The sequence below is a fragment of the Delphinus delphis genome, chromosome 8, assembly GCF_949987515.2.
Source record: "Delphinus delphis chromosome 8, mDelDel1.2, whole genome shotgun sequence".
NCBI classification, from domain to species: Eukaryota; Metazoa; Chordata; class Mammalia; order Artiodactyla; family Delphinidae; genus Delphinus; species Delphinus delphis.
This window is the reverse complement of record NC_082690.1, coordinates 45504319-45516856: the sequence shown is the minus strand read 5'-3', so window position 1 is coordinate 45516856 and position 12538 is coordinate 45504319. Positions and strand designations below refer to the sequence as shown.

At 37.8% G+C, this 12538-nt stretch overlaps 1 protein-coding gene and 1 long non-coding RNA gene across 7 annotated transcripts in view; one reads left to right on the top strand and one right to left on the bottom strand.

Annotated features, from left to right (window-relative positions):
* The window catches only part of GRM5 (glutamate metabotropic receptor 5), a 535807-nt gene that overhangs the window by 77957 nt on the left and 445312 nt on the right, over window positions 1-12538 (bottom strand). For all 5 annotated transcript variants that reach the window (XM_060018122.1, XM_060018126.1, XM_060018127.1 and 2 more), the window contains exons 5-6: window positions 5519-5687; window positions 701-827 (exon numbers count right to left, since the gene is read on the bottom strand). In XM_060018122.1, the coding sequence (XP_059874105.1) occupies window positions 701-827; window positions 5519-5687 (296 nt within the window). The remainder of the gene's footprint in view (window positions 1-700; window positions 828-5518; window positions 5688-12538) is intronic.
* The window catches only part of LOC132429612 (uncharacterized), a 265399-nt gene that overhangs the window by 77685 nt on the left and 175176 nt on the right, over window positions 1-12538 (top strand). The window lies entirely within an intron of this gene.

Genomic DNA, 12538 nt, shown 5'->3' with positions numbered 1-12538 from the left:
TTGGAAGGAAAGATGGAAGGTATCCTGTTTTCATAATGTAAAGATTAGAAATAGCTATGAAATACCATATTGAGAACACAATGACAATAATTCCTTCACATTTTTGGAGGAAAAAACTCCTAAACCAAAACATCACACAAACAAAAACAAAAAGTAACCCCCCTCCCCAAACTCCCCCCAAACCAGGCAGAGATGAGCCTTACCCTGTGTTGACATTATTTGAAAACTCATTAGTTGGAAGTTTCTGGTTTAGATTAAGGAAAAGCAATAAGAGAAACAAAGAGTTTTAGACCAAATTCTACCTAATTCTGTGCTACCTTTTTGTCTTGGATATGTCATAGCATATTTTAGTCTCTTCCGGCTCTCTACACCTCAAATCGCAGTTAACTGGGGCCCTGCTTGGGAACTTCTGGGAATATCCTGAAGATGGACTAAAAATGCCCAGTAGAACACCTAAGGATTCTGATCCAGTTTGGGGGCGAGGGCAGGAATATAGGCCGATTTCTCCGAACGATCTAAAGATTTTCATGATGAGCCCAGGTGTTGGGAAGGCATCTGTTCCTAAGGAAATTCTTTGTTGCATAAACAATTCCACCAAGATGAGAAACGCTTGGAGACGTCACCCCCCTCCTCCCACGTCTGTGTCCTTTTTGAGTTGATTTTGGGGGATGTACCTGTGCCGACATTGTGCTACATGTACCTGTAAGGTCATCCGTGGGCCAGGACCCCAGCTGGCATGCCTTGCAGGTGTACTCATCAAAGACATACTCGTTCTCTTTACAAGGTGTGCAGGTCCAACAGCAGCTGACTTCTCCCTTCCGGATCACCTAAGGCAGATATTTAAAATTTTGATGAGTTTTTCACATAGATAAAAATCCAGCAATCCTTTATTCAAATGTACTGCTTTACAAAGCAGAAGGGGGCTTTCACGTAAGTTATTTCAAATGTTTTCGGATGGGCAGTGTAAGTATTAATATTCTCGTTTTGTAATTAAAGAAACAGGGTGAGTTTAGGCAACCAGTCCCACATCATTAAATTTGTTGGTGACAGGCTCAAGAATGAAATTAACTGCAAATCTTTGGTAACTAGCTTTAGATACCTGTATTAAGCGTCTGTGTTTGTGCTCACACGTAAATATATACACATTTCTGTATGTGTGTATGTAACTGCATTTTTCCCAGAGTTCGTGCCCTTTCTTTGCTTCAAATTAAGAACTCTTGCTCTCTGGATTTACCTTGGCTTCCCTCCACTAGTTGAATAATTGTTAGCCAAAAAACCCACATTGTATACCTGCTAAAGTTCAAAAATATATCCATATTGATAAAAAACAATTAGGAATTTATTTTGTATTAAGAGGCAGACGATGAAGTTTTTTTCTGGAGATCACCTCTTAGACTGTTTCTACTAAAAATCTGGTTCAATAATTCAGCCCATTCCTTCCTATTCTAGTAGTTTTGATTTGCTTGGGATAACGATGGTTAAGGTCACTGAGACTATTATATACCTCTTCATGTGTTTAATTTTTTTAAGGCAATGGAAAATAATTGAAATAATTGAGCAGTTGAAAGAGTCCTAGATATTATTCTTTAGAAATGGATGTCTTTTATTTTTTTTCCACCACTGGTGCATGAATAGCCTCTGTGGAATAGAGACAGCATTCATTAAACATTCCTATAAATAATTAAAACTCTGATTAATAACCAGACGCAGGAGTGGTTACACTTCATATCCTTGTCTTAGATGCTGACTCTATTAATGACCTTTGATAATAATGTCTAGATATCTATAGCCAAATACAGTTGTAGGCTGGCACGCCTTTCTTCTGTTTTGTACTGTCCCTTGTGCTGACTCTTGATATCGCAACAATACAAGTAGGAAATGATGACAAAAGGGCCTGAAACATCCTTTCCCTAAAATAACCAGATCAATTAGGTAAAATTACTAATTAGACCTGCTTAATCTATTGAAAGCATTCTTCATAAGAATGTTGACTGTTTGCTGGTGATTTAATGCATGCCATGTCATGTCATCTCATTGAAACATTGGAACAGCTCTGTATAAGGTGGTTGGTTTTATTTTATTCATTTTTTTAGGGGCGAAAACTAAGGCGTGGTGATTTCACACAACTTGTGGGTGAATGAGGGATCAAATAATGCCTGTTGGACTTTGTGGTCATGCTTATAAATATTGAGCCTTATTGGTCTGTATAAAGATAGAGTTCGTGATATTTTGAAATATGCAGAGGAAAGAATACTGGCTTGAGAATCAAGGGGCACCAAGGTTCTAGTCTTACTCATAGCCACTAAATAATGTACAGCCTTGAGCAGTCTCCCAGCTGATCCTGTTTCATCCAACCGAGACTAATGCTTTTAAAATAATACCTGCCTTTATAGAGTTTCCTGAGGATTAAATAGAATATCACAATGATTTGGAAACTGTAGAACACTTTAAAAATATTAACTGTTTTATTAGTAATACACATATAAGTATCCATATAGAGACATGAATTTCATTTTCAGGGTTACTTCAGCCACACTTGGTAAAACTATCATTGGACAGTTACTAGATTTTGTAATGCAAGGAGGCACATTTCAAATTCTTCAAATGCTTGAAGGATTCTTTCTTAGTAGCCTGGCAAACAAAAGCAGTTACGTTTTTCCTCTTAGAAATCTGCTAACTTTCTGTGATTCAATTTGCATTGCTTTGTAAATTTCAGTTTTTTTACCAGAGTAAGCTCATGCCCTTTTCCAAGATTAATTCCAATATTACAATCTTTTTTTGAATAAATAGTGACAACTTACTGTCTTCTTCTGATCCTTCAGAACTGATTTGTTTTCCTTTTTTTTCGTTTGTTATTTATGTTCTGTTTCACACTCATTTTGAATACGGGAGGTGGTGACAGTTCTCTTTCAGACTAATTTCCATTTTTTTCCACTGGTGGCGCACTGGTTAAGAATCCGCCTGCCAGTGCAGGGGACACGGGTTTGAGCCCTGGTCTGGGAAGATCCCACATGCCATGGAGCAGGTAAGCCCATGCGCCACAACTACTGAGCCTGTGCTCTAGAGCCCACGAGCCACAATTACTGAAGCCCACACGCCTAGAGCCTGTGCTCTGCAACAAGAGAAGCCACCACAACGTGAAGCCTGCGCACTGCAACAAAGAGCAGCCCATGTTTGCTGCAGCCAGAGAAAGCCTGCGCGCAGCAATGAAGACCCAAAGCAGCCAAAAATAAATAAATAAAAATTTTAAAAAAAAGTGTAAAAAAGCACCCTGGAAGTAGTGATGCTTTCTTTAGGAATAACAGTATGTTATATATTTGAACCTTTGCTAGACTAAGTGTCCTTTCGTGGGCATTGTGTTAACAAATCTGAACAATTCTGTGATGTGTTGATATCATTAGTGAAGTTGTTCAGTGACCTTATTAAACCATATCAAGAAAATGTAGTCAATTGTATATTTAATGGAGTGAAAATGAGATCTGGTTAGGAGAATAGAATTTGGGATTAAAAAAAGACTCTATAACTATTATAACAAACTAACTAGTATTGAAAATATGATAATAGGGAGTCAGATTCTTCCACTGGGTAAGTTATTCCCAGGAGAAGGGAGTAGAAAAGTATATATAAAGAAATCTCTTGAAACAGACATTCTATATATATATATATATATATATATATATATATATTTTTTTTTTTTTTGTGGTACGTGGGCCTCTCACTATTGTGACCTCTCCCATTGCGGAGCACAGGCTCTGGACGCGCAGGCTCAGTGGCCATGGCTCATGGGCCTAGCCGCTCCGCGGCATGTGGGATCTTCCCGGACCGGGGCACGAACCCGTGTCCCCTGCATCGGCAGGCGGACTCTCAACCACTGCGCCACCAGGGAAGCCCAACATTCAATATTTTGAAGTTACAGGTTCAAACTATATTGCTGAGAAGGGTCAAAACAGAGACAACTTCCATGTAGTAATTTATACAGACTAATCTTTCTCTGGGAAGAACTGGAAATTATGAGCAATTGATTCTAAGTGAGTCTAAAAAGAATTTCACATGAAGTATTTAACTGCAAGATGATTGGCCAAGATGCAGACCATCACTGAATGTTAAGAGTCGGCAACCTTTTTCTGCAGAGGACCGGACAGTAAATATTTTAGGCTTTGTGGTTGATAGCCAGAGCTGATTGAGGCTACCTCTATAATGTTTCTTTCAAATACCTCCCCTACCCCCTTTCTATTCTCACTGTTTCTTCCATAATTCAGGGAGCTTGTCACCACTATCACAGTGTCCTTCTAACTTGTCTCTTCTTTCTTTATTTATGTTTCATAACTCCACCCATGTATCTTCACCTATTATATGTCAGCATCTTGGTCAAAATTATTCTCAGACTCCTGGTTAATAAAAAATTAAGTTCAGCCTGTTTAGTACGGCATCCAAAACTCTCTGCAAATGTGGCTTCAATCTATCATCGCAACTGTCTCTTTTACAATAACCGTTTAGAGCAACGCCCCCTAGGTTATTCAGTGTTATTCCAGAACAGTCTGACTACTTCTGTACCTTTCCTGTTATTATTCCCTCTACATAAACGATCATTTCCCTACATCTCTCTCTGAAGTCATATCCATTTTTCATGGTTCAATGTCACACATTTTATTCAGAAGAAATCTGTCCCTTTTTAAAAAAAAATTTTATCGCACCTTTACTGCACCATGTACACAGCACTGTACTGTTTGACATATAGTAACTCATTTTTAAAAATATATATTTATTTATTTGGTTGTGCTGGGTCTTAGTTGTGGCAGGTAGGCTCCTTAGTTGTGGCATGCAGGTTCCTTAGATATGGCATGCAAACACTTAGTTGCGGCATGCATGTGAGATCTAGTTCCCTGACTAGGGATCAAACTCAGGGCCCCTGTATTGAGAGTGTGGCATCTTATTAACCACTGCACCACCAGGGAAGTCCCTGTCCCTTTCTTTTGTATGAAATTATTTAGCTCCCTTTTCTTTCTTTCTTAATGAAGTCATCACATTTTACATGACATTACTTATCTGTGCCCATATTTTTCCTCATCTACGCTATAAATCTTCTAAGAGTAAATGTGTCTGACTTATTTTTGTAAACTAAGTAACAAATAGTTTTGTCATGTAAACAAATAGTTTTGTAATGTAAACTATTACATTAGTAGGAGTTGGGTAAATATTTAAGTTAATTAGAAATTGATGTAGTTTCCAGCTGTGAACTATTTATTCCCAGGAAGCATGTCTTTAAAGGCTTACATGAGTAGAAAGGGTGTGGGCATGACTCTTCAATTGGTTCAGCCAGTCCAACTACTAAGATTATTGTGGGGTTTACTAGATATCATAAGGAATTAATGGGAAAAGAATTAAAAACAAATTTCTTCTAAAAATTAGAAGCTTACAGTGGAAAAGGCAAAACAAATATCTAAACTTGTTAAAGTCAATGCTAATGAATACTTTTGAATTTACAACAAAAATTAAAGAAACACAGACTCCATTTTACCTTTATCTGGCCTTTCTCACATGGTTCACTGCACACGGATCTGATGATGTGGCTTTTCTTGGACCATACTTCATCATCATCCATTTTTAATTCTCCGTTGTCCCAGCTTCCAACATTGATATAATCAAAATAATCTTTTCCCATTTCCTTGAAATTCATTATTTCATACCTTAGGAACAAGAATATAATAATTATTCAGCTAAAAATATAAATATTCAGCTATGAAGAAGCAATAGATTTCTGTCCTCCAAAATGTACCTATTGTCATAATGGTGACACTGGAATTTTCCATGACAGTACACTTTAGAATAACAAAAAGCCTGTCTGTTTCACTTTCTCTTCAGAGACCTTTTTTTAAAAAAAACTTTCAAGCTTATACCTGAAATAGAAAATAATCCCATGTGAGAAGGTGACTTGACCTCAGCATGATGAAAGGAATAACTTCAAGAAGTTTAAACAAGTACTACTTTTAGGCTTCTTAAAAAGATAACAAGGTTTTCATCTCCACTCCTTTGCTAATAACCAAGGGAGAATTTTGGTAAATCTTTAATCTTGTCTTCAGCTTTAGGGAATGAGGAGGTAATTTGGATACGACCTGATTTTACCTTTCTCATTTTACCCTTTATCAATGGCTAAACTCATTGTATAAAGATACTTTCAGGAATGATGTTTAAAATAATTCGGAAAATCGATAGCTTCTAAAGCACCTCATGCAATGTAAAAATGCTGGAAGATACTAGAACCTCGTGAATTCTCAGACTTTATATGGGGATAGAGATGTAAAGAGGGAAAGTTAATGTGATTATTTATAAGATTTTACACACACACACACACACACACACACACACACACATTTCCAGAGAAGCTTTCTGAAATAATTTTCCAATCTGAGGACACTGGATGAGCAATACCACCACTGTCAGTTCCTGTAGACATATCTGTAGGTATGTCTTAGGTGTACAGTGTCTTCACATAGTACTCTGTGCTTTTATTTTCCAGGACTTTTAGGATTGGTAGACAGGTTCTTCTAAATGCTTCCTTCAACCTCCATGCTTAGCATATTGAGCTATCTGAAAATTGATACGTATGGAAAACTTTCTAGCTTTTGGGTTCAAGTGACCAGATTACCAATGCTCAGTACAGAAATGCTAAGAACAAAGCTGACATCAATCTGTTTGGACCTATGTTGAAAATGATACTATTCTGTTTTCACTCCCAATCACATTTTTTACTGTAGTGTTTTTTTCAGAATGTTAACTTATTCTTAAGTTTGATTAGCTGTTCAGTGTTATCCTACAGTGTTTTATTTGCAGTCAGTAACAATTTTGAGCAACTGTCTAATTTCCACCTCTAAAAGTACCAATCTGTAGGATACAGAGCTGAGTCTTACACATTTCCACTCTGTCACAGTTATGCAGTGGCTACTAAGCATGCAGTGAGTTGAGATATTCGAACACAGAGCACTGAGGTAAAAAGAACTCATACATTATGGCATTGGCTGCTTCGAATTGGCCACATGGGCCTCTAAGGCTTCAAAAGGTGACTGACTGCCTGTGAGCAAATGACCTTTGAACGTTCTAGGCTGGGAGAAAGAAAGAAATGTTAGTGTCAGGAAGATTTTTTTTCTTTGCTGCTACTGATTTGAAGAGATACGAAGAGAGTTTCATTGCTCACCCCCAAATGAGCCATCAACCCATTTCTATCAGTTGTTAACTTAACTTTGACGAGGTCTAGTCCAAACTGTCAATTGTACAGATAATGGACCTGAAACTTGGTGAGGTAATGAGTGATACCAGATTGGAGAGAATGCAAGTCTATACTCACTCTTAATACTTCAAGTCTGCTGTTGGTTCTTTTCCATTAGACTACTGCAAATAAACTCAATAGAGCTAAAAGATCAACTTCCATTGCTTAACTGTTGTAGAAATCTGTTTTATATTGGAGAAATGGTAAAAAGTCAAGGGATCCAATTTTTGAAAAATAAACACGATAACTCTATAGAATGGAAAATGTCATATTTGACAGGGAAGTGATTTTGAGAAAAGTTAAACCGTAATTTTGGTTCAAACCAATCAACCTACTTTAAATTTATTACAGATACTGAATCCTCCCTTTGGAATTAGCCCTTAGATTTGTGGTAATTATTTCTTATCAGACAACCACAGAGATATTATCACTAGTGGTTATAGCTGTGAAAATACAACATGATTGTAAAAATCTTTGGTAGCAGTGCATGAAAAAAAGAAATAGCTAAGAATAATTCTCTGTAAAAGAAGACCCCTCCTCCCTTCTCTTGTCAATTAATATGAATTCTTTTGGTTTTCAGAGATAGGATATAGATTTTATTCTTCATCAAAAGTGAGAGTGAGTGTTTGAAAAATACTCTTACTTAAATTTTAGATAAGAATTAAAGTACATAATGGCTTTCTGCCATTGTAACCCATTGTTTAATTCTCTCTCATTCTCACTCTTGTTGTCTCGCCCTCTCTCACTGGGCCCCCTGGTTTCTCCATCTCTGCTCCTGAACCTTCTGTCTCATCACTGAGTGTGGGTTTGTGTAATCTGTCTTCTTTAATACTTCTTCCTTCTTTCCCCTTTCTCTCTGGTTCCCCACGTCTGTCTCTTCCTTAACCGGCCACAGTTTAGAGTTGAAATACACTAAAAATTTGTCCAAATGAATTTCCTCAAGTGTTCAAAAAAAAAAAACCAAACAAAGAAACAGATAAAATGTATTGCAACCAAAAAGAAAAAAGTTCAGTTAAAAGCACAAAATAATGATTAGTGATGTTGAGCATTCTTTCATGTATTTGTTGGCTATCTGTATATCTTCTTTGGAGAAATGTCTATTTAGGTGACCACCTAGAGGGGTGGGATAGAGAGGGTGGGAGGGAGATGCAAGAGGGAGGAGATATGGGGATATATGTATATGTATAGCTGATTCACTTTGTTATAAAGCAGAAACTAACACACCATTGTAAAGCAATTATACTCCAGTAAAGATGTTTAAAAAAAAAAAAGCACAAAATAGAAACTAGAGGAAGGCAGGGTTCAGTTGAACAGAAATAAAGAACTTTCTAAGTGGTTATAACTCTGAAAATTAGAGCAGGCTTCTTCAGAAGATAGTGAGGTTCTCTTTACCCAAGGGGCTGAAGTAAGGTTGTTGTCAGGGAAACTGAAACATCAGTTGGGGGAAGGGACTATGGAGAATACTAGATTTATATGACCCTTAAGGTCCTCTCAGTCTACAGTTCTGAGGCTAAGGTGCTTTTTTAAGTCCTTCCGTGGACAGAGCCACATATTAAGAATCTGTGTGCAAACCAGGTCAGTATCTGCAAATTTCTAGTGTTCCAGCCTTATTTTCTACTTGTCATATCTGTTTTTGTCCATCTTTTCTTCTTTTCCTGCCTTATTTTGTATTAACCAATTTTTTTAAAGCATTTTTCTCTTGGTTTTTTAGTTATTTCTCTTGTATTAAAATTTTAACTGCCCAAGGGATTTAATAGGCATTCTTACTTTAACTTATTCTACTTAAAGTAATGTTGTGTCACTTAATGTAAAATATAAGAAACGTGCCCCTGTACACTTTTATACCCCATTCCTTTATGCCACATTGTCAAATGTTTTACATCCCCATAGTTAAAAACCCCACAATATAATGTTAACATTTTTGCCTTAAATAGTCAGTTGTACTTAGGCTGACGTTGACTCTCCATGTTTCCTCTGCCCATTTATGGTCAGTCCTAGGCAACAGCTAGGCTTGTTAAACCTTAGTCGTCAGTGGACTCTCTGTATATCTGTTGGGGGTCAGAAAACTTTTGCTATAAAGGGACAGACAGTAAATATTTTAGGCCTCTGTTGAAACTACTCAACACTGTTAGTGTAGCATGAAATAGCTACAGATAGTCTCTAAATAAATGAGAGAGACTGTGTTCCATAAAACCTTATTTACCAAAACAGATAGCAGACCCGATTTGGCCTGGAGACCATAGCTTGCCAACCTGTGGTCTGTCCCCTTGATGGCAAACAGTAAAGGTCCATATTTCTTATCTATAATTCCTGAAATCCTTGGAGCTCTGAAAACCATAAGTTTTTTCATAACTCACTTGGCAGCAAAACATGACCCATTCTCACCTTATCTAGTGACAGAACTTGATCCACACTGTCATGAGACTATTTATACTTTATTTATCACACTTCCTATGAATATTCACATGTTTTGCTGTAGAAATATTAATGCGTTGTTTAAAAAGTGTGCTCCACGGTATGCAGGAGGCATTATGTGACTTCTGTAAAATCAAAAATTCAGAATTGCAGCTCTATTTACAATAGCCAGGACACGGAAGCCACCTAAGTGTCCATCGACAGATGAATGGATAAAGAAGATGTGGCACATACATACAATGGAATATTATTCGCCATAAAAAGAAACGAAATTGAGTTATTTGTAGTGAGGTGGATGGACCTAGAGTCTGTCATACACAGTGAAGTAAGTCAGAAAGAGAAAAACAAATACCGTATGCTAACACTATATATATGGAATCTAAAAAAAAAAAAAAAAAGGTTCTGAAGAACCTAGGGGCAGGACAGGAATAAAGATGCAGACGTAGAGAATGGACTTGAGGACACGGGGAGGGGGAAGGGTAAGCTGGGACGAAGTGAGAGAGTGGCATGGACATATATACACTACCAAATGTATAATAGATAGCTAGTGGGAAGCAGCCGCATAGCACAGGGAGATCAGCTTGGTGCTTTGTGACCACCTAGAGGGGTGGGATAGGGAGGGTGGGAGGGAGATGCAAGAGGGAGGGGATATCGATATATATGTATGCATATAGCTGATTCACTTTGTTATAAAGCAGAAACTAACACACCATTGTAAAGCAATTATACTCCAATAAAGATGTTAAAAAACAAAAAGCTCATTACAGTAAAAAAAAAAAAAAAAAAAAAAAATTCAGAATTCTGTAATACACTTGACCCAAGGGTTTCGTTAAAGATGTATGTACTGATAGTAGTCTGATTATGTGAGGCTTAAAAACAGTGATTAAATTTGACTCTCTAACTATCCATAGGTATGTGTGCCAGAGTGAGTTGTCACCTCTCCCAGCTTCCTCTCTTTAGGATCTTCCTCTTGTGACTCTGGCATTTTAGGGGAACCCCTAATCACCCTCGTCTCCTCTGGTTCATTGCCCAGGTTGGAATGTCTTTGATCCATCTGAGCAGCAACTTCTACTCCAGAGAAATAACAACATAGTGTCTACAAATACATTTCTAGGAGAATAGTGCTGTTTTGATTTTGATACTGTAATTGGCAGGCTGTTGTACAGGGTCAGGAATTGAAGCCCACAAGATTGAGTTAGCATCTTGACTCTTTCATGTATTAGACTGTCTTTGGGCATGTCATTTAATCTTTGTAATCCTCAGTTATGAGCCTTCGGCTAGAAAAGAACATGATAATATTACTTACCTCATAGGATTAAAATATAGAGGATTTAGCTAAGTACTTGGCTAAGAAAACACATGGCAAATATTAGTTATAATTATTTTGTACCTATAACTGGCTTAATTGGAAAAACAGAAAAGTTGCAAAGCACCTTTTCCTGAGTTTGGCTTATGCCCTCAGAGGCAGATTCTGATCATTTATTAGTGGGTTAATGTAATACCCAACCTTAGTTATGCATGAAAAGTCTCTAAACAACTATGAGTTTCCAGAAATTGTTTGCAGAATTTTATGGATATTGTCCTTGAGGGAATATATATAAATTTCATTTAACTTAAAGAGATTCATGTTCCCCCAATGGTTGAGAACCAGTGTCTTAAATGTACCCCATTCCAGCATATATGGAGGATTGTGAATGAGATAGTGACGTTCTGATCTATTAAGGTTTCCCTTAATAGAGGAATAGAGCTGAGCCATTTCTTCACTGTCTGGTTTGTGGAACTGGCTTGGGTACATGACATGAAAACTGTTTGAACCGATGGAACTGCAGTCAACAGAGTCTATGAAAAAATCCCAAGGTGATGTCAGTGATCTAGGGGTGCACACAGGAAGAATAAATCCATGTGAAGATATCAGAGCCTAGGCTTTGACCTGAGCCTAAAGACTGAGCTCATTCATTGACCTGCCCTAAGAAGCCTTACAACAAATGTGAAGTGCCCTATGGCCCTGGAAAAATGCTTGCATTCCTGCCCCCACTCCCATGAATGTACTGAATAGCCAAAAAGTAGAAAACAATATTTGAAACATCTTATCTTGACAAACAGCTTGCTTGGAGCAATACTCTTCAACTCTCTAAAATAGAGAAAATATCCACCTTTCCTCTTGGCTGCATGACTTGGAACTGCTGTCACTTAAAAAGTTTGGCTCGTGAGACAGTAACAGCTGCATCAGGGACAAGCTCCAGTTCACATCAGGAATATGGAAACAAGCTAGACCAAGGTGGCTGGTACAATGTGTGGGCACATGGTATGTGAGTCATGGGAGGGACTCATGGGACCTTCTCTTGGCAGGATCAGCTGCAAAAAGAGTGTAAACACACCCTCTCCAAGCTCACCTGTCAAGCAAAAGCTGTTGCTGGAAAAATACCAGGGATTTTACAGCAGGCGACCAAAGGACCCTGATTGTCCTAATGCAGGGCGGATTAAAGACCCAGCCCTGCTACAAGTCAGAATATCATTTCAATGACATTATCCCTCATGGATTAAAAGTCTCATGTGAAGAGTCACTTAAGAATTTAGAGTCTGGACTTTGGTGTTGAACACATCACAGCTGTTGCCAAAGATGCAGTGACTTCCTCAGTCAAGATCCTTCCTCTCCAAAGCATCTGTCTCCTTGGCCATCAAATGGGGACCAGGGAAGCGCCTGCCTCAAGGATTTGTTGTGAGGATGATATGAGTTAATACTTTTAGACTAGCTGGAATAGGGTCTATCACATAAGCAGTGTCAGACAAACATTAGCTCTTATTATTCGAAAGGACTGTGATAGGAAACACGTGCCGATAAACACACAAAGAAGGCAA